The sequence below is a fragment of the Plectropomus leopardus genome, chromosome 14 (assembly GCF_026936395.1).
Source record: "Plectropomus leopardus strain MGB_pleo_1.0 chromosome 14, ASM2693639v1, whole genome shotgun sequence".
In the NCBI taxonomy this organism is placed as follows: Eukaryota; Metazoa; Chordata; class Actinopteri; order Perciformes; family Serranidae; genus Plectropomus; species Plectropomus leopardus.
The window spans coordinates 8322076-8343601 of NC_142189.1; the positions used below are offsets into that span (position 1 = coordinate 8322076).

Genomic DNA, 21526 nt, shown 5'->3' on the forward strand with positions numbered 1-21526 from the left:
AAACTAATTCATTAATTAAGTAGTCTTGTGTAGTCAGACCTATCTCGACAGCACTGTGTCAGCACGAGCGAAATGTCTGGAAGCACCCATTACCATTCTGGTACAGAAAATGCTCTGGGTTACATTATTCGGTTGGACTGGGTGTCTGGTAATTACAAACAGGTCCTTTTAGAGAGTCTGACCTGCCGGTTGTCGCAGGTCTCCTGGCTGTAGGTGATCCTCTGGATCTCGGTGGGGGAGGTGAGGTACAGGGCCTGGCCCTGGTTGGAGAAGCAGAACGTTCTGGCTATCCGCATGTCTGTCAGCGGCAGATAGTTCACATCCAGCAGAGGCCGCAGACTCGGCAAACTGGGATGACACAAAAAAAACAGACGTTATTTCACCCGATATAGTAACTTTAAGAATTGTTCTACAGAAATGTGTCATTGTGATTTCATCATATATTTGGAGAGAAGATTCAAACAAGCCAGCAGAAGTCATACCTCAGAGTCATGATGTGCCCGTTAGCACAGAAACAGGCGATGCAGTTCGCTCCGGCCATCTGCACGACGTCAGCCCTCAGCACGAAGGACGTCTCTGTGATGTTGTGTTTATGGATGCGTGTTTGGGAGGGCATGGCTACCACCTTGGCCTGTTTCTCCGAACACAGCACGGCAAACTGGGAATCTTGACCCTCTTGTGATGAGGGAGGGGAGGCTGGCCTGCGCCTCCTGCTCTTCTCCTTCTCCTCATCTGAGGCATTTGGGTCATACCATGGCTCGTAGGAAGGGGGCAGCAGAGTTCCAGTTGAGTCCAACAGGGCCATCGTCAAAATGCCTCCTTTGAGTGTGGCCATAGTGCCTGAAGAATGAGATTTAAAAGAGAGATTTTCATTTAAGTTTCAGACGGCCTTTAAATAAACACAGCATTTAAAGCAAGTTGCTATAAACATCAATTCAAGGTCAACCAAGAGGACAGCAGTGCGTGGGAAGGTGGATATCTACACTGAGAACATCTGGATAAAAACTGTGATGGGAAATAAAAACCACTTCCACTAACCACCCAGCCGCCAGACTTTCTTCCTGTGCTCTGCTCTCTTTAGTGCATTTTCATTTGCTTCAATTCAAATATAAAAAATAAAGGTCAGAGAACAGATCCTCACGTATGTTACGGTGCAATAAAAACATCCTAAAACTGGCATGAGCTTTTCAAAGTTTTTGAAATACAAAAATACTGGTTTGGTCATTTTTTACGCAGTTTTTAAAAGTATAGCAAAGTACTGTTACAATAATGTTAAATTCAGTACAGTTATCATTAAGTTAAAGTGATGTTACAATAAAATTAAATAACATACAGCTATATTAAAGTTAAAGTAGAGTTATAATAAAGTTAAAAAAGTACTGTGATGATAAAGTTAAAAAAAAAGTACTGTGATGATTAAGTTAAATGACGTATTGCTACAGTAAAGTCAAATGAAGTAGTTGTAATAAAGTTAAATAAAATGTTATTGTAATTAGGTCAAATTAAGTTCTGTTATATAAATGCAAAGAAAGTATTGTGATAGAAAAGTTAAGGTGTTATAATAAATGTATACAAAGTAATATTGCATTAAAGTTATATCAAGTATTGTTACAATAATGTTAAATACAGTACAGTTACAATAGTTAGTGATGTTACAAGATTTTTTTGAAAAGTAAGTTTTGTTAAAGTTAAAGTATAGGTATAATAAAGTTTAATAAAGAAATGTGATAACATTAAATAAATTACTGTTAAAATAAAGTCAAATAAAGTACTGTTTTAATAAACTTTATTAAATTACTTTTATAATTAAGTTCAATAAAGTACTGTTAAAGTGAAGTTTTAAAAAGTACTGTCATTACAAAGTTACTAGTACTGTCATTAATCAAATACTACTATAATGAAATAGATCAAAGCAGAACCACTGTATCTTGTATTCTGAAACTCATCTTGTGCTGATGTTTTTTTCTGTGAACTTGAGTTAGATGTTAGCAGATGCCTGAAAGTTTAACCGTTACAGTGTTTTACATCTCACATGGAACAAGCTGCATCGAGTATAATCGAGATATTTTTCACCGCTACCTTGTCCCCTTGTTTTGTGTCCCCAGTGACACAGACAACCCTACCTGATGAATTACAGTTCAGCTTCTTACCACAGGAGGAGATGCCGACCGGTTGCTGCAGCCTCTGGTCCCCGCCAGGCGGCAGGCTGAGGGCCACCATCATCACGGTGCCCTGTGTGGTCCCCACCAGCAGACAGGGGCTGACCAGGCTGTCCGTCTTCCTGGGGAAACTCTCACAGAAGTGAAAGGAGGAGATGGCCTCTCGGGATTCTCTGTCTATGCTGGTTACACTTGAACTACGCGAGCGGGTGAATGAGTTATCCTTGGCATCTGGACAACAGGAGCGAGCACAAATATGAGAGAATGAGGAAATGATTTGAAACGATAGCGGCGAGAAGCTTGTAGAGGATTTCACATGCAAACAGGAGAATTAGAGATGTTAATAGCACAAAATCCACTGGGTCAAAGCTCAGTTAACATGTTTGGGCTGTGGCTATTTATTAGAGCACAACGTCAAATATAGTCATGTCTTTTATAGAAGTGACCCAGTACAGAAAAAAACACACTTTGACAAGTGTTCACCAAGAAGCTTTTTGACATTGAGATGCTCTTGCACAGTTTGCAACCAGGGATGCATTTTTTTGAAATGGTTCCCAATTAAATTGACAACAACATTCTCAATGTGAAAAAAATGCGTGAGATATGCATGTAGTACTACAGGGATTCCCGAGGAAGAACTGGTATTTAAGGAGCAAGAATTATTCATGCCTCATTACTGTGCTGACGGCAGCTGAAACACAAGCGTTTATCCTCTTTAAAAAAGCTAATGAGGGATCCCAACAGAAACACAAAAAGATCTGTGACACAGACGGGGAGGCTAAACACACCGCCCGTCGTGTGTGTTCTTCACAAGGAAAAACTGTAAACAAGAAAAGCAAGATTTTTAACACTGAGTGCAGTGAAGTCAGCGGAGCGTCCTCAGAAAGAACGAAACAATCACTGTGAGGAGATTAGTGTCATTCAGTTCAGAACAAAAGCCCCAGCAGTGGTGGGGGTTAGTACCAGTTATCCCACTGCAGCCCAAGTCAGACTGGGGCCGGTCCACTCACAGGAGTTGGGGGCGGACTTAGTTCTACAGACGCCCCCCCTCTGGGTCATCCTGGTTGCTGCCTTGACTTCTCTCATACAACAAAAGCGCTTCTTAAATGTGAAAGAGCGCCATCGTTGGGACCTGTCCTCTGCTCACAGTGCAAACAGAGACAGTGTTCGTCTCAACTGACAGTTTATCATCCCAAAACAACAGTCTCAAAGCCAACATGTCAACTCGATACAAAGACAGAAGATTCAAAAGACAAAAGGAAGACCTGTTGAAAAATGTAAAGGTTCTTAGAAGCTTAAATTCAGTAGTTTTCTTACCCAGGTCCGGCTTTTGCTCGCCAGACGAGCTTATTTTCCGCGACATCTTGGCTGTAACAGAAACAAATACTATTTTATGAGGAAAGATTGATGGCTAAAAATTGAAAAACAAATTGAGAAATCAAAGATAGTTTGACAAAAATACAACAGAGGATTCTGTAATGATCATTGCAGATATCTGTGACATCAGCCCCTTTTACACTGCCTGTTCAAGGCAGGAATATCGCACTATTATGCCGCCTTGCCTCTCTGTAAAAGAGGTACGATCGCAAAATGGGGTGACAGAGTTGTCTTGTCTTTGAGCCGGCAACGGAGGTAGTAACAGTGCTGAAACGATGTCCGTGTAAAAGGGACAGCCGGCAGGATGGGATCATGGTAGGTTACATTATGACAGCTTGTGCCAATGACCAGTTGAAGATTTAAAACGTAGTTAACAGCAGCTAACTCAAAGCAGAAGAACAGAGGCTGTAAATGTCCACAATTTGGGGAAAAAATATGAAATTTGGGAGCTCCTTGCTGTCCAAGCAGAGGATGAGATCAACTGTCATATAACGTAGACGGTAATTGATTATCATTTTAATGCCATTGTTATTGTTTAGAAAGTGCTGCCGACACAAATATTTTATGTCACACTAGAGGCAGATACTGTTGTGTTAAACGTCACACCTCTTTTGCTTCCACAGTGCCGGCATGCTGTCTAAAATCACAGTAGAGCAACATGATGCTGACGTTGTTTGGTTCTGTGTGAATTGCAAAGGCGGCACAAAGAAGGGACTTCGTAGCGGCCCTATAGAGCGACCTCTGTGTAAAAGGGCTATTGTTTTAAAATCAGTGCGTAATCATTGCAAACAGTTAGGATTTTGAGTCACTCTTACAGGTGGTGATACATACTGAAGGACAACTGTGGAAAATAATCTTTAAGCACTAAAAGTACCTCATGCCATACATTGGACAACTCCTAAGCCTGATTTATGGTAAAGCACTCAACACTTTTAGCAAGAGCCACTTGTCAGAAATTGAAGAGCTGCACAATGTTTTGAAATTATGCTTCGACAAAGGGATACAGCCATTTCTATGGTAACCAGACGCTATCCTCCAGCAAAGTTGAGGTACATTCTATAATCCTGTTATTGTGCATGTAATCTTCACGCTTATGCAAATTTTACAAAGCATTCATGATTTTTGTAGACTTAATATAATATTATTTTGTATTTCTCTGTTGTTAAAATGGCACTGCATTTGGTAAAGAGCGCATTTGACTTGTTAAGGACTCAAACTCAATGTTTAGGACTCGGGATTTGCCTTGAGAGTTGCCTGTCTTGACTTGGGATTTGTAACTGCAAAGACTTGAGACTTGCTTGTGACAAACAAAAGAGTAGCTTAGTCCCATCTCTGGTGTAAAGAGTACATCCTTCTGGCAGCTTTTTGTTTTGTATCTATATTTATGCTACTGCGTAACCTTTTGCATTTTAAAATCAAGGGATTTGATAAAATCAGTGAGTTTGAAGAGGAAGACATTTTAAACTTACTTCTACTGAGAAGACAACAGGAGCGCAAAGAGGAGGCGATAAATGGGTCCATTGAACCAAACCCGGGAGCTCCAGGGTGAGTATGTTTTTGTATAACAAATGCCGAGCACTGACGAGGATTCAGATTTTGCTACAAAATATGATGTTGTCTGCGACATAACTAAATTCTCCAGGTGCAGAATATTATAGAAACGTGTCAGTGGACACCCCACCATAAATCAGGCTTTACTGTGTGCAACAAGACTGCAGTTCTTTGAGAGGAATATTCTGATTCCAAAAACATTTCGATTGATTTTAGCTGGCACTTTTTAACTTTGTTGCTTGCTACCAGGAGTGTTGCCAACACAAAGTATAAAATCCCAAATGTTGCCTGTTGCAGTGTATAACCACCCTCAGAGAAACGCTGAGAATACAAATGAGGCTGAGTAGAATCACAGACAACCAAAGGGCCTGCAATGTCAAACAAAGCAAGAGGCAGTCAGGAAGTAAGGTAATTGCAATTCAGTGAACATAGTTATGCAAAGAGAGTGGGAGGAGGAGAAAAATCAGTGGGTAGCCAAACAGTTAACACTGAAGCCCTGGAATCAGAAACACACACAGCAAGTGACAACAATTGAGTAAATAATTCACTTAAACTTTTAAGTGACACGGTTAGACATTAGTACTGTAAAGAACGAGGCATGAAGCAGATTTTCTATGCTTTGGTTTTTGTAAAAAAGGTTATGTTTGCCAATTTGTCATATTTTTAATCCAGACTTGTGTATCAACAGCCTCTAGCATTTTGACAAAAAATCTGCATAGAAAATCTGAGGCCTGAAATTCAAAAGACGTCCTGTCATGCATTTTAAAGAGAATCGTGATTAATTTCATAAATCAGCACTGAAACCCCCAAACCTTCTGATTAGTAAAAATACATTCATTGAATGCACTTCTTTCTGTCATTGGCACAAGATGCACAGACCGGCGTGGGATTAAGGCACAGAGTGGTTAGCGCGCCTTCATTCACAGAGAAAGAGGGAGTGATCAGAGAAAGCACATCTGGATGATACAGTACCAAAGTCATTGGCAACCGTCTTGGAAAAGCGTCTGCTTTTGAACTTCACTGGAAATAAGGTTCGAAAAGACAAATCAGACAACTGCAGCCAATTTGAAGTGCTGAAATGTAAGTGGACATGCAGCTTTACCCTTCTCTATGAACTTCTGTTTTCGCTCATCGTCAGAATTGCAAGGTGAGGGAGACCCTACACGACAAATGTCAGCATATGAAAAAGATAAAATAATCAAAGGATCTGTTTTTGTATGAAGCAGTCAGGGAGGCTTACCTGAAGTGGGAGATTTGCAGCGGTCCTCTGAGGTGTTGGACCCATCGTTGGAATCACAGGTTGCTGTGGGAGCCACAAAGGTTGTAATTAAACATGGCTGAATTAATCCTCTTGGACTACTCTCAGAAAATCTAAGTAAAGCTAAGACAGTTCCTACTGTACATAATAAGGCTGGGCGATATGGATATGGACGCAAATATCACAATGTTTTTGACCAAATACCTCGATATTGATATTGCAACAATATCACTTTACTATTGGTGCTTTCACAAATTATTTAGAGATTTTTTAAGATATAAACATCTGTGATGTGGATACAGCCAGTCCCTCCAGGATTTCACAGGCCTTTTGGGGATTTTAACAGTCTGAAATGCCTTTTTTCACAACAGTTTTTCTGAAGAAAAAAAAAGTGATGCACTTTGTGATATTTAACAGATTTTTTTTGCAATGAAATCGCAGGGATAATTGTAAAAATAGTTTTGATGCTGTTTTTGTGTCAGTGTTTTCCACAGAATTAGAATCTGTCTATAATGGTGGGGGTCAGGCAGCTGATCACTGACAATCAGCTGTTGCTGCCGTTCACGGCAGCGCTAGAAGACCGCCTCCGTGAGCCTCTCTCCTCCTGCTCTCTTTGCTCAGTTGGGATGACCCAAAACTGCAGCAGCAGGTAATATCCAACGTCGAGCCCTCAAACAGTCACAAAAATCTCTCATTGACACCATAAAGGCTGAACTCTGTGGCTAAACTCATTAATAGCCACTGGGTGACATTAGTTGTGTGATGCTGACAGTTAGCCCTGTCACTGTGTGTGGGAAACTCTGTCCCAAGTACAGAGGTCACTCTCCTGCAGCAGAAGTCTCATGATAAGCACAGAGAGAGAGACAGAGAGCACTTTTTCCAGTTTTAAATAGTAAAATTAGCTGTAAAGTTACAGTAATTGGCACAGTCACACAGATTTAGCAAGGAATGACAAAATATGCAACTGTTGCAAACACAACATCCTGGGGGGACTATATAATGACTAAGTCAGGAAAGGCAAATAAGAACAGCTAGAACAGTCCGAAAACTACGTCACTTTACTGTAATGCGGCATTTAAAACCGCCAGGAGACAAAACTTATGATATTTAAAATCTAAGAGGACATCTAGTCACAAATCACAATATCGATATATTGCCCAGCCCAGGTACGTAGAGTGAATTAATTAAAGGGTCAACTGTTTGAGCAAAGGCAGGGAAACTATCCATACAGTGTAAGCCACACTTGAGTTCACTTCACAAATCTAATACAAATCCGTTGACTCAGGGAGTCAGTGTTGTTTTCTAGTAAAATACGTGGCAGGGATTAAAGATACACTACCTGATTTTGTGAAAGTGCCCTCAAGTCTCTAAATTTCCTCCCAGCTCACTGCTGTTTTTAAAAAGTCAATAGTAAGCTCTGGGGATTTGGGGCGGCTACATCAAAATCAGGGAGTGAATCTTTGTAAGAAGAAGGGAAGGCTTAGAGGAGAGAAATGATACTGTGGGGAGGGAGGAGAAAATCAGACACAACATGACTTACTGAAGTGAGATGAGCGTAGTTTTTTCACAGACTCAGAATACAAGTTAGAAAGTCTCGACATGCAAGACGTCACAGGTGGAATGTCTTTACCAAATCACAGAGAGAGACCAACAGTAAAAACAGTGAAACAGAAAAATGACAGGACATCATAAGTGCAAAAGAAAAGAAATGTCTCAGAGGCTTGCTGCTGGATTTCTAATTGAAATTTGTAGTTAAAATATATCTGTCAGATAATGTGGCAGCGTGCGGACAATAAAAAGGACCAATTGTGCTCATTTTCAGGTTAATACTTAATCCATCAGAAACCCAAAATACATGTTTACATGATCATATGGTCAAAAACACTATTTTCCTCATACTGTCTATACTGGAACACCTTAGCGCATGTCTCCTTCAGCCGGAGAATATGTAAGAAATCCAAGAAAAATGAACAATATTGACAACCGGGATTACATGTTTCCCTGACATTAGCATGGAGCTACATGTAGCATTGTACTTGGAGGCGAGCAATGACTGTGTATAGCAGCACTTTCTCATTTTAAAAATAGACAGTAAAAGCTTTTAAACACAACCATACATGTTCCAGCAGGAATATGATCCGAAGTCTAAGAAAAATTTACACATCTGCAACCAAGATTGCATGTTTCTCTAATGTTAGCATGTAGCTACATGTAGCAGTGTAAGCTACATGATGTAAATAATGTAATTTAAACACTTGCAGTGACATGCCTGGAGCAGATGATCATATAAAGAAACCTGTAATTTGATCTGAAAATTTGTCATCTTGGAGCCAGAGTAGAAAAAAAACTATAGAAAACAGAGTATTCAGGAGGTTTTTGCTCACAGGGTTTACTTTTGACATTTGTTTACCTGATTGTTTGAAACTTAGGTTACATTTAATTTTAACATCCTTTATTGTAACTCCATATTTATGACAGAAAATAATGAAGAACACAATACGTCCTCTTAAATTCTGCTTTTCATGACAGAAAAGGTCAATAAAACAGTCTTGAATCTCGCACCAGGCCACTGAGACTTAAAAGAATGAAAACAAACAGTGAACAACAAAAACACAGTTAAAGACAAGAGAGAAACAGTGAGGCTTAAGAAAAGCAAATCAAAATTAATTAAGAGTCTTTTTATCATTAAAAGGAATCAAAACGAAAAGCTACTGCAGCACTGATATTCACTGTCTTTGGTCTGTCCAACTGAACAGATGGAGAATCCGTCAGTGATGCCCCCTGTTGAGGGACAGGAGCTACTGCAGGGGGCGGTGCTCATGGTGCGAAGTCGGGGCTGCTGCCAAGTGTCAGCCCTGCCTCGCTAACCCACCTAAGAGTCTGAGCCAGAGCCGCTCAGCTAAATGTTTTAGCAATACGAAGTCATATGAGGTAAGTAACGAGCATTAAGGGTAATAATGTTAGTAAGGGAAAGCCAGTGCAGGTGCTGAGCTTAGGAGAGTGACCAACAATAACATGAGACACAGATATGTTTGCTAGAGTGCAGCTCACCTCCAGAGGGCTGCCGTGCTTTGCGTGGGGAGCGAGGCTGCCTCTGGTAGGGGTCGGACGGGCTGTACAGCTCCGACGTGCCCATGTTGAGGAGCAGAGTTTTCTGGAGGTAGTCGACCACAGCCAGACCATTACTGTTTCCAAACACCACGCTGAAACACAGCAGGGACGCAGTGGGATAAGGATTCAGATGCTATTTTTGATCTTAAAGCTGGGTTATGCAGTTTTCTGGAAAAGGCAGAAAAGCCAGAATTTGAAAATACAGCCTCCTTCTGTACTTCTCCGCTCTCTTTCCTCTCTGTCTGCATCATACAGTAAACTGCAGAAGTACTTATCATTCATTTCAATTATTACAATCAGGATTGAGATACCGATTCCATTATATAGCAGCAATTCTACAATGTTTCTATTACAGATTTGTGCAAAACTTAAGCAATATTTTCCAAATGTCGATAAAACAAAATTGTGAAATGAATGCATTTCCACCAACTGATGTTATGTAACTTTTCTCGTGAAAATATTCCAGGAAGCATAATGATGGATGCTCAAAACATTAGCAGATTTATTTCTATTGCAGCCACCGCACTAGCCGTCATTATTTCCAATCGAAGGCAACGTAGTCGTGTTATGTGAGCGATAATGAAAAGGCAAGCCCCTTATACGTGGGAGCAGCCACGTATGAGGGATTTCTGGTGATTGTCCACGATTTCACAGAGGAATTGTGGATTCAAACATCCGGATGTTCCTACCAACAAGTGCATAGTCATAGCATCCTATGATCTATAAAAGCGGAAAAAAATTGTTTCCATTGTAGTTTTGCAAACAGTAGTAAACAGTAAGAATGATGCTGAGTAACGGCCAGAAAAGTGGTTTTGCAGAACATTATGATGTCACAGTGAAGGTGACCTTTGACCTCTTGGATATAAAATAAGGAACTTCATCCTTATATCCTATCTGACTTTTACGTGAAATTTTAGCTATATATATTCTTGAGTTACGCCCAAAAAACATGTCGTGTGAGGTCATAGTAACCTTAAATTTCGACTTTCAACCACCAGATTCTAATCAGTTCATTTTTGCGTCCAGGTGAACGTTTGTTCCAAACTTGAAGAAATTCCCTCAAGGTGTTCATGAGATATCGTGCTCACAAGAATGAGACAGATGCAAGGTCACACTGACCTTGACATGTGACCACCAAAATGAATCAGATCATCCTTGAGTTCAAGTGGATGTTTGTGCCAAATTTGAAGAAATTCCCTCACATTCACAAGAAGGGGGTGGACAGAGGGACGGACAACAGTAAAACATGTCTGCAGTTGTGGCTATCGCCGGCAAGGAGGCATAAAAAACTGCCTATCCCAGCTTTAACTTCTAGCTATGATACAGCAGGCTTTATTTACAGGTGCACTGAATGGTTAATGTCTTCTGTGTGTGTGACAGGATGCACAAATACAGCCACTGGACAGGTATAACCACCCACAATCAGGACAAGTGTGGGACGTGATGTCATGTCAAAACATCAAGTGTGCTGGCTGCACAGACTTACAGGCCGTAGGAGGAGTTGATAGCCAGGCTGGTGATCTGCTGAGGTGGCTCACCGCTCACCCACACCAGCTGGATCACCAGCTCCACCTGGTAGCCCGGAGACTGCTTCAGCGGGGAGCTCCGCACCCTGCAACGAACACACAGCAGCATGAAACAACCGGCTGCACTTCACACTGGAATGAATTATCACCCTTTGGGTAAGCCACACTGACAATATCATCACTTTTTTATTATTGTTATTCCCCCTTCGACCCTTTTGCTGTCAAAACAGTTTCATCATTTTTAATATTTTTATAAAGAGGATTATTTCCCCCTGGTGCACTGATGTGGAAATGTTGTGAAGGATTGAGCAGCTGAAGGAGTGAATGGATGACTACATCACTTACTGAAATTGCTGTTCAGTGACAACCTGCCTCACAAAAAGCTAAACAGCTGAGCACAATTCAACGTTTTCGCAAAAACAGATCAAGAAATCGTTCGTACTGCAGGCATGGTATATTGTCACGGGCTCCGTCGGAGGAGTTGCTGCCAGTGGAGGGCTGAGCGGGGGGCTCGCTCTCCTGGGGGCTGGAGGAAGCTCCCGGGGTGGGCAGGGTGGGGGTCTGCTCCCCTCCTGGATCAGGGGAGTCCCCATCACTGAACTCGCACTGCATCCGCACCTCCAAAAGCTAAACACAAGACATGATGTGTTAAAAAATGGCTTGTTCTTGGACGTATCTGACCTCCACCTCTCAAAATATATGTACATGCATCACTCCTGGACCTGGATAAACTTATGGCAGAATCTTCTCTCCCCTACGCTGTCTTGCCCTGAACTCTCTGTCCGCTGTCAAATCAAAGTTTCAAGACTTAGAAGAATGATTCACATTTGTCCAAAAATGTAGACCGAATCACAATGTTTGTTTGCAACAAATTCAGGGTAGAAACCCCCATGCTTCGTACATAAAATCAAAAGGTTCTGAGAAAGCAGTGCCTCGGGTGGTTAGTGTTAAGCCACCTAAAAAGGCTCACCTAAAAAAAAAAAAAAATTATCTGTTAAGTCTACGCTTTCTTTATAATATTTTTACCACTTTCCCTTGCTGTCAGACAGTCCTGGAAGCTGATATACAACACCACCAGACTAAAACTTGACAAAAACTGTGATTTTATGTCAAAGAATAGCAGAGTTGGCAGTCTACTACTGCCTCTGCTAGCTATGGTTTCAAACATTACAATTAGGACTGAAAATGACAACAAAAATAAACAGGTTTAATGATTTCACATATGTCTACAATTCAAAACAGTTGCCAGTTTTCTACCTGGAAGTGACTGTTGCTGTTAGCACAACGTCGCAGTAAATCCGTCTATAATTCTGCGTGTTTCTGGCGCCGCTCTGCCGCGGACGGTGATTGTTTACCCACCTGCACAACTTCAGTGGTGATTTCTTGCTTGCTGAACCTATAGATGATAACGTGGGCAGACACCCCGGCCACACACAGCATCCTGCTCTCAGGGCACCAGGACAAGGTCTGGATGGCAAACGGGTCCTCTTCAACGATGTCTGTATTTGCCTTCTCCTCTTTACCGCGAGCTCTCTCGAACACCTTGGCAGTCTTCAGCTTGTACAGCACTTGGAGCATTACTTTGAAAAAAAGAATAGAAGAAGTTAGAAAGATACGCCAATCTGATAATGTACTCATACATTAACTCAACACCCAACATATGGGTGTGTGTGTAATTACTGTACTCATTACGCATATGTTCCCTTTTTTTAATCTGTAACCTGTTTTAAGACTTCTGGTGAAAACTAAATATGGCAAAAAAAAACCTGCATTAGAAAATATTATACATGGCTCCCTACAAATAAATTCAATAAATCAAATAAGAGTACTCACATGCAGAAGCATCCCAAAATTTGATCGACCCGTCAGCATGTCTGAAAAAATTGACAAAAAAAGGAATATGTGATATTTTGTCTATTTTGACAATAGCTATTTAAACAACAAATAAATAAACAACAAACTGGTTCATTATTAATAATTAGTCACTGACCCAGTGATTATGATCTCTGGGTAACTCTGAGTGCCTTGACCCCAGTTCCCTCCACTGATGGGCCATTCCTGTGAAAAGGTCAAAACATACCTTAAATGTTTTATTTTTGTAGGCTTCTTTTAGTTTTGTTACGACTTTAACAGCATATATATGTCTTCAAAAATTAATTCCACGTCCAGTGCATTTGAAACTCAGAATACACAGAGGAGTCATTTACCTTCTTGCTGTAACCTTGTCTCTTTTGCCGGCTGCCGACAGAGTAAAGTGCAGGAATAAGTTCAGCAGGGCAGTCGACAAAGTACTCGCAGCAGGTCACTGGTGACTCATGGATAGTCAGAGGATATGGGTTCTCAAATATCGGGTATCTGTGGAGACAAAGTGCCACAGGTTAGATTTGAACTCCATCTTCTTACAACAACTTTAAGATGCAACTGGCCATTTGGTCAACTTACACTGCAAGTAATGCAACCTGAAACCCAAATACACAGTTTCCTTAAAGGGACAATTCACCCCCAAATAAAAAATACATATTCTTCCTCTCACTCATAGTGCTATTTATCAGTCTAGATTGTTTTGGTGTGAGGTGTGGAGTGTGGATTTATCAGCAGTAGAGATGTCTGCCTTCTCTCTAATATAATGGAACTAAATGACACTCGGCTTGTATTTCTTAAAGTGCCAAAAAAAGATTTAAAAACCTCAACAGCAATGTCTCTGTCTAGAAATCATGACCTGGTTACTCACAGAGCTTCTTGTGAGCAGTTTCATGTAGGAACTATTTTCTTTCTACTAAACTTTACATCTCTATGGTGGATATTTCCCAAATTTGGCAACTCGCACCAAAACAATCTAGACTGATAAATAGCACTACAGGTAAGAGGGAAAATTTGTATTTTTGATTTTGGGGTGAACTGTCCCTTAACACTGTGTTACTGCTGCTAGTGAACTGTGGGTTTCAAACAATCCACAAAGAGTTGATAGGAATTTGAGGACTGAGAGGCACTACTGGGTGCGATAACAAAATCAAGGACTTCATCTTCATCATTCATGTTGGCTCGGTTGCCCCAAATTTATCAAATGAACTGTATTCATTTTGTATACACACCAATGGATGGTGCAAGATGCAACAGCATTAAAACACTTTTCAAGAAGGAGAAAAGGTTGGGATTTGGGCTAAAAACATTTTTAACAATATAATTAGCATAAAATAGTTAAAAAAAAAGAAGCAATACACTTGGGGAAAAAGTAATAAAACATAAAAGATAATAGTAAAGAGGATGTGTTGCTTAACTGCCAAAAAATTCATATGATAAATTAATTGCATTAAATGCATTATTACTTTTTCTGCTTTTCATTTGAGCGTGAAAGGTTTGAATCACACATTTCTAACTGTTAAATATTTAGCAGTATCTCTCGTATGCTGCGCAGCTTGATGTAGAATACCCATATTATTTGATGCACCAAAAATGCTCTCAGCAAACTATATTTAGAAAGCAGAATAATTACCCAATCTGTCCGAGGTCTATTAAAACTAAATCCTTCTCGAGGAGGACCACCACAGCATAAGGCTCCTGAAAGTCTGGCAAAAAGAACCAAAACAGCACAAAATTAACAATGACGTAATGTCAGGGAGCCGATACAGATCCAGAGACACAAATAAAAACTGTCCGGAGCAAATTGCTGCAGATCACCATTTGGATATGGAGTTTCACACAGCGTCAGGAAATCTACGATGGGGTAGTCCATCTCCAGGACGGCAGTGCTCTTTCCGTGCATCACAGTCAGACAGGCTCTCCTCCCCACTGTGTCGTAAGACAGACCTCCAGACAGCACCATGAATGGGTCCCTGAGTTCAGGAAACACACAAACGTTTTAATTGCTTATTCAATACTTTTTTCAGTTCATTGGAAAGGATACTCATTCTGTAAATGGGTGAGAAGGGACACCAAAATGTTATAGTTGTGCTTCCTCTGGAGATACTTTGCCCCCATTTCAAGAGCATGTATGATGGGAGGAGTCTACTTTTTTAATTATAATGACAACTATATTAATCCCTGTCCTGAGAAAAAAAAACTGTAATTAGATCAGCATCAGTGAAAGAGTTAATTTTTTAACATGTTTTATAGGAAGGTTTTACTCTGTGACTTTGACATTAAAATATTCTTCAGGAAATAATATTTGTGTTAACGGCGATTACAACATAATTAACATGTTACCTCAATGGAACAACACATCATTTGCCATTATCACAAATAATTTATTACAATTATACTCAATTTAGGGCCTGCGGGACAAATCTGGCCCCCAATATGTAGCTGGGTGGCCCCCCAACCGTTTTATAATTCACAATAAAAAATAAACTGATTCACAGTTGCAAACGTTTTTTGTACTTTTAGTATACATAAGGTGCCAGAGTGCATAAAACAGCATTAAAATAGAGCTTGTTTATCGAAAAAAGTGCCAGTGGAGGATCCCTGCGCCCCCTGACAGAGGTCGTAGTTAACCACCTAAAGTCCTAAAATCCTAGAAATGTCCTAAATTACTAGAAGTGTCCTGAAATCCTAGAAATATTTAAAAAATACTTCAAATGTCCTTCAATCCGAGAAATGTCCTAAAATCCTAGAAATGTCCTTAAAACCAAAAATGTCTTGAAATCTTAAAAACATCCTAAAATCCTGGAAACCATCTAAAAATCCTTGAAATATCCAAAAATCCTAGGCATGTCCTAAAATCCTAGGAACATCCTAAAATCCTATAAATGTCCTTAAATCCTAAGAACATCCAAAAATCCTTCTAAAATCCTAGAAGTCTCTTGAAATCCTAGAAATGTCCTCAAATCTGAGAATCATCTTAAAATCTAAAATTCTAGAAATGCCCTAAAATCCTAGAGACACGTAAGGGGCTGCTGCTCTGGGCCCCTGGCCTCCTGTCATTTTGCAAACGTGGCTGCCAAGCAAAGCAAAGTTGAGTATCCCCGAGTTCTAAAATGATCACAACAAAACAAAGGCTGTAAATACGTAAGAACAATTCAACATGTCCTTCCTAACTCTCCACCAGCAGAAGTTTACTGCCATCATGACCGCTCTGTTATGACAGAATAACAGGAAAGGCCACTTTCAGTACAGGATATGGATTCAAACCAGAGTCGGTTAAGACACAGGATGGGTGGGGACATGCTACCACCACACTTACCCAGCCCTTGTTGTTTTGTACTCCACCTTCAGGATAGGCTTGCATGGTTCTGGCTTTTTTCCATCCTTGGGCTGCTTTCCTAGTGGAGGTCAAATGGCAAAAATGCATTTAAGCTCAATCTGCAGGGGTACAGTGCATATAATGTAAATAAGCTCCCGCTCACATAAGGACAAGCTGTCACCATCCATCTGTTTCAGTCACACCTCTGAGACTGCAGCGACTTTAAACTACGATACGTGCTTTTAAAGACATAGGTGGCTTCTATTCAGTATGCCTGTGTGTATGTGTGTGTATGTAAACAATGCAAATGTGTGTATATAACCGTTGGTACCATGTGGCGTGATGATCTGTGCAGGCTTGGCCGGGGCTCGTATATTCCATGTGGTCAGAGTGCCATCAGAGTGGCTGCAGACAAACTGTTTACCCTCGTGGTGCCAGGCGACTGAGTGGATCGCCTGGAAAACACACAGCAGCACATCATTAGTGTGCGATAAATAAAGTGCGTGCATATTTTACAGCTGTGCAGTGATAAATGAGAAGATCTGTAGGAGCTCTGTGGATAAGGCTGCTTTATTCTGTGTTTTTCTTATAGTCAACAAATCTCATGACAAGACAAAAGCCAACAGTGCGTTAATCCGTCTATAAAAACTTGTCAGCATGTCTGTGTTACTCCACGCCCAATTCCTACTACAGACAGAACTTTCTGAAAATGGATCACACCAAAATTACTTTGATTAATTTAACATAAAACTCCAAATAAAATTCGCAATTAGATGCACAGTCTCAGTATCTAGCCTGGTCTGGTGACACATTTTAACAAATAAAGGCCTTTCCCGAACATTTTTATATAAGCTCCTAGGATATATAAAATCGGGTTGTTGGCTACCTGCGGGAGTTAACGCAAGTTAGCTGCTTAGATCAAACATACAAATATGTATATAAGTGTGAAATTTTGGTCAATATGAACATGCTACACACAATGTGAGTTTGGTAAGATTCCCCACAATTCAATCTTTTAGTAAATTGTACTGAAATTATGAGCACCAAAGAAGACGGTATTATCGGCACAGAAAACAAGAGAGATGCAAAAAAAGAGATTAGTAGATGTAGAAGACTTTAAAAAATAAAATAAAATAAAAAGCTAGGGAAAAATGTCCAGTTTGCTAGATTCATAATTCCATGTCTAAAATTATTTTACTAAATTATTATAATTTTTTAGGCTTTAAGGCTTTTACTTCTTGACCTCTCCTGACACATTTTTTTAATTCATCTGGATCTCATGCAGTTCTTAATTGTGTGCAACTAAAGTAAACTAAAGTAAACTAGACAAATGTGAGTGAGGACGTTAAGGTTGATTTTTTTTTTTTTATATGACTAATGCTTGTTTATTGACTGGTCTCCTGTCATTTTGCAAAAGTGGCCCCTGGGTAAAGCATGTCGAGTATCCCTGACACAGAGGAAGTAAAGACAATAAAATGCAGAAGACCAAATGAATAGAAAAACAAAAAGCATTAATAAAAATGTACATCAAACATTTCCAAAAGCTTTCACTGAGAGAAAAGTTTTAAAAAGAGATTTAAAAGAAGTTAGAGATTTATTGTGAGATTTATTGTGAGAGTCCCACAGTGTGGAGGCTCTAATAGTAAAAGGCTGATCATCCTTCGTAACAAACCACGATCTGGGAATAACCTGCAGCGCTCCACACACAGATCTTAATGGTTCGAGAGGGCACAAACCAGGTCAATAAATCAGAGATGTATTTAGGAGCAAGGTCGTTTGAGGGCGTAAAGGGGGCAATAAAATTTAAAATCAATTTGAAATCTAACAAGGAGCCAGAGTAAGGAGGCGAGCACAGGGGTCATGTGATCTCTTTATCCTGGTAAAGAGTCGAGCAGCAGCTTTTTGTACCAACTGGAGACAGTAGAGGGGCTGATACCCGAGTAAAGTAAAATAAAGCAGAGAATAGATTAAAAAAAATGTGCAACTTTTTGTAATGCAGATCGGTAACTGATAAATATGACCTAATTTTAGAGATTATCTTGAGCTTGAAGAAACATACAAGGGCCTTGCATAGATGTGGGAATAAAATGAACATATAGAAAACTAATATATAATATAAAATATATATAAAAATAAATAAAATATTTTAGAAAACACTCATTCCCCTTTTATTGTTTTTATACTCCCTCTCTACATTCACTAATAAAATCTGAAATATATATTATAAATAATATATAATAATATATAAATATAATTAATAAATAAATGGCCCAAAAAAGTGTAAAATATTTAAAATATGTAATTATAATCTTTATAAATATAGTATTCTGGACATAAAAAAATAGAAATAAATGTTAAAAAAATGCTTCTTACAACACAAAATGAACTCGATTTAAGCATTAGTACAATAACCTAGAAAACTGTTTTATTTTATTATATTTGATTTAAATGATCCTAATTCCAGTCTGTATTGTATGTGAATTAGAAACACTATTATACGAAACTGACATCAAAAGTCTCCTTATCTGTTAACTGCTCCTGAGATAACATCTCTGAGGAGCCCAGTGAGAGCTGCTGCTCAGTCACGTGTTCGATAGATCATGCAAAAACTCACAAGACAAAACATGTTGCCGCGACAACACAGCGGGAAAACCGAGAGCAAACTAACTAGTAACCTCACAAGAACTGTGTGCAAAGTAAATAATGCCTTACCTCATCATAATTGTAGCGGTAGTCAGCTTTTTTGGACTTCAAATCCCACAACACCACCACCCCGCACTCAAATCCAATCAGAAGCTGCAACAACAGAAGAAGCAGAGAACGGCTCAGCTGACTGCTGTTAAACCACAATCTGCATGAGAACTAAAGCCTGGCGTTAACACGACGGCACCGTAACCGTCTGTGACGTTAACGGGAACCGGTCATCTTTAGAATACATTTTCATTATGTAATGTTTGTCATAATTTCTCAATCATTTCTTAAGGCTTTTATTTAAAGAAATATGTAATCTGGTACTAATTAAAGAGAAAACAGGCAAATTCCTAAAACATAATATGTATCAACTCATTAATGACCTACTATGTATACAAGAAAATCCTATTTTAGCTGAGTAATTGTATAAACAGAAACCTTCCTTAAAGAGCTTAAACAGCTCTTCTTAAAATCTTAAAAAAAACAAGTGAGATCAACTGACACTCAAGTAAACATTAATTACATTAAATGATTTGATTTTAATTAATAAAGTTATTTCTGTATTAGCTGATATGTATACTTGCCTGTTGTGCACCAGTTGAAAAGTCTATTTTTTTTTTTCTCTTAATATCTCTTTGTATCAACATAAACTATATTAGGAGGTTATTAGGAAACTATGGGATGTTTAATAAAAGTGTTACCCAATACACTGACAACACAAGAACCGATTATCACTCTTAAACCATTATTATTATAATAACAATAATTATTATTATTAGATAATTTTATTGCATTTACATTATTGAAAAGTTGATAGTATAGAGCCAGTCCCCATAAATACTTTGACATTAAATACAAAAGCTCAAATAAAAAAATAGAAAAAAACAAAGCATCTTTCAAAAAACCTTAAAGGGACAGTTCACCCCAAAATAAAAACAGTGTATTATTCGTCTTACCTGTAGTGCTATTTATCGAACTAGATTGTTTTGGTGTAAGCGCTAAGTGTTGGAGATATCGGCTACAGAGATGTCTGCCTTTTCTCCCAGATAACTGAACTCATAGTTTTATTTCTGAGGTGAGCTGTCCCTTTAAATTGAACAGAATGAACCTGTTGCATTCAGTCAAACACGGGTGTTTGGGCATAAAAGGGCTTGCATATGGTCATGAACACATCGCTCACTTATCAGACTTAAACAGGTGCAATGCATTCTGGTCCGCCGGGGCTGCTGCTGCTACAAGAAACAATCAGTATCTTTACGTCTTTTGCTATGACTTTCTCTGCATGGAAAGTTTCTGTAAACAATTAGTCTCTGAAGAAACCTTTTCTCTTTGATATTTAAACCAAAACCCGATGTTGTTCACCATCGACATTTTAATCAGCAGAAAATGTTCTGCTATCATTCTCAATTGTAGCTGCACGAGCCGTATTGACACTCAGTCGTCTGTGCCGGAGCAATTATTCACAGGAAAAAAGGGAAGTACAACACCAGACAACAAAAAAGTGAAGATTTGTTTTTAGGTTTTAGCCTAGAAATTTATCTGTGCTCCACATGCTATGTGGTGGCTGACTGTCAGTTACCTTTCCTTCGTCCATGGGGTTATCACTGATGTGCACGACAGGCCCTGGGTGTGTCTTGGTGGATCTGTGCAAGTTTTAAGACAGAAGAAGAAGGAGAGAAACAAGATACACGGAAAGAGTGTGTCAGTTTGAAATACAGGTAAAATGTATCTGATAAATGTCGTCTGAAACACAGTGTCTAGCTTTTAGAGGGAGGGAGACAGGGAGGCAATTAGGAGAGAAATGTAAAAGGAGAAAACATGATATAAAAGCAAAAAAAAAAAAAAACTGGTTGTGCACAGAGAAAAGGAAAAACATAGGATGAAATGTGCATCAGAGCACCGGAGAGAGACATGACATACAGTATGAGAGAGACAAACAGAGAGGGAGAGCAGGGTTACATGAGGGTCTATGAGAGATTATGGTGTGTGGAGACATCATCACCGTGGCAACAGAGCAAGGGGCATGGAGGAAGTGAAGGTCTGGCCTAAAGAAAGTGTTGCTGCCTGTGAATGTGGTCTGGCTCCAGTGGCTAATGATCTCATTGCTGCTGATGAGTCGATACAGTCAGAGATGTAGCAGTGAATAACAGCGAAGGGATGGACTGGAATATGAACTCCAGTCTGTAATCACCGCATCATGCAACGTCAATATAAAGGGCTGTTTTAATACACAGTGGGCACGATATGTTTATGCAAACAGTTACGTTTACAGTCTTAAAAAATATTTAAATTTTTACTTCTCCTACATAAATTTTAACCGCAATGGAGACAAAGTAGGAGAGCTACTGTGATCTCCAAGCAGCTGACGCAACAAAGCAATAAGGTGCTATTTTGTTAAAAAATGTGAAAGTTGTCCAAAAAAAGGGCTAAACCAAGGCAATCTTCTTGTGATAAAAAGCTTTATTATCAGGGCTAGTTCATGGTGGAGCAGATAAAATTAAGCCATAATGTTTCGGGCACACAGGGCCTTCATCAGGGCATGACAGAGAAAGAGGTGCAATGTCAATTTTAACAGACTGGACGGGGAGTTAAACAGTATTTTTAAGTAACAAAATGAGTTTAAGTGAGCTCATTCTCCACTACACCAACTGTGACCATAAACCAGGGAAAGGAA

The 21526-nt window shown here is 39.5% G+C and overlaps 1 protein-coding gene across 8 annotated transcripts in view; it reads right to left on the reverse strand.

Annotated features, from left to right (window-relative positions):
• stxbp5b (syntaxin binding protein 5b (tomosyn)) overlaps positions 1-21526 on the reverse strand; it is a 46588-nt gene that overhangs the window by 6920 nt on the left and 18142 nt on the right. The window contains exons 6-27 of one of the 8 annotated variants that reach the window (XM_088087606.1): positions 20432-20495; positions 18874-18957; positions 16493-16616; positions 16162-16240; positions 14661-14815; positions 14476-14548; positions 13190-13337; positions 12973-13040; positions 12816-12856; positions 12342-12562; positions 11425-11609; positions 10943-11068; positions 9397-9548; positions 7886-7969; positions 6328-6390; positions 6190-6246; positions 6060-6107; positions 3477-3527; positions 3170-3298; positions 2151-2390; positions 483-840; positions 183-348 (exon numbers count right to left, since the gene is read on the reverse strand). In XM_088087606.1, coding sequence (XP_087943732.1) covers positions 183-348; positions 483-840; positions 2151-2390; positions 3170-3298; positions 3477-3527; positions 6060-6107; positions 6190-6246; positions 6328-6390; positions 7886-7969; positions 9397-9548; positions 10943-11068; positions 11425-11609; positions 12342-12562; positions 12816-12856; positions 12973-13040; positions 13190-13337; positions 14476-14548; positions 14661-14815; positions 16162-16240; positions 16493-16616; positions 18874-18957; positions 20432-20495 — 2716 coding nt within the window. The remainder of the gene's footprint in view (positions 1-182; positions 349-482; positions 841-2150; positions 2391-3169; positions 3299-3476; positions 3528-6059; positions 6108-6189; positions 6247-6327; positions 6391-7885; positions 7970-9396; positions 9549-10942; positions 11069-11424; positions 11610-12341; positions 12563-12815; positions 12857-12972; positions 13041-13189; positions 13338-14475; positions 14549-14660; positions 14816-16161; positions 16241-16492; positions 16617-18873; positions 18958-20431; positions 20496-21526) is intronic. The other 7 variants (XM_042500442.2, XM_088087604.1, XM_042500444.2 and 4 more) reach the window with 7 other exon arrangements.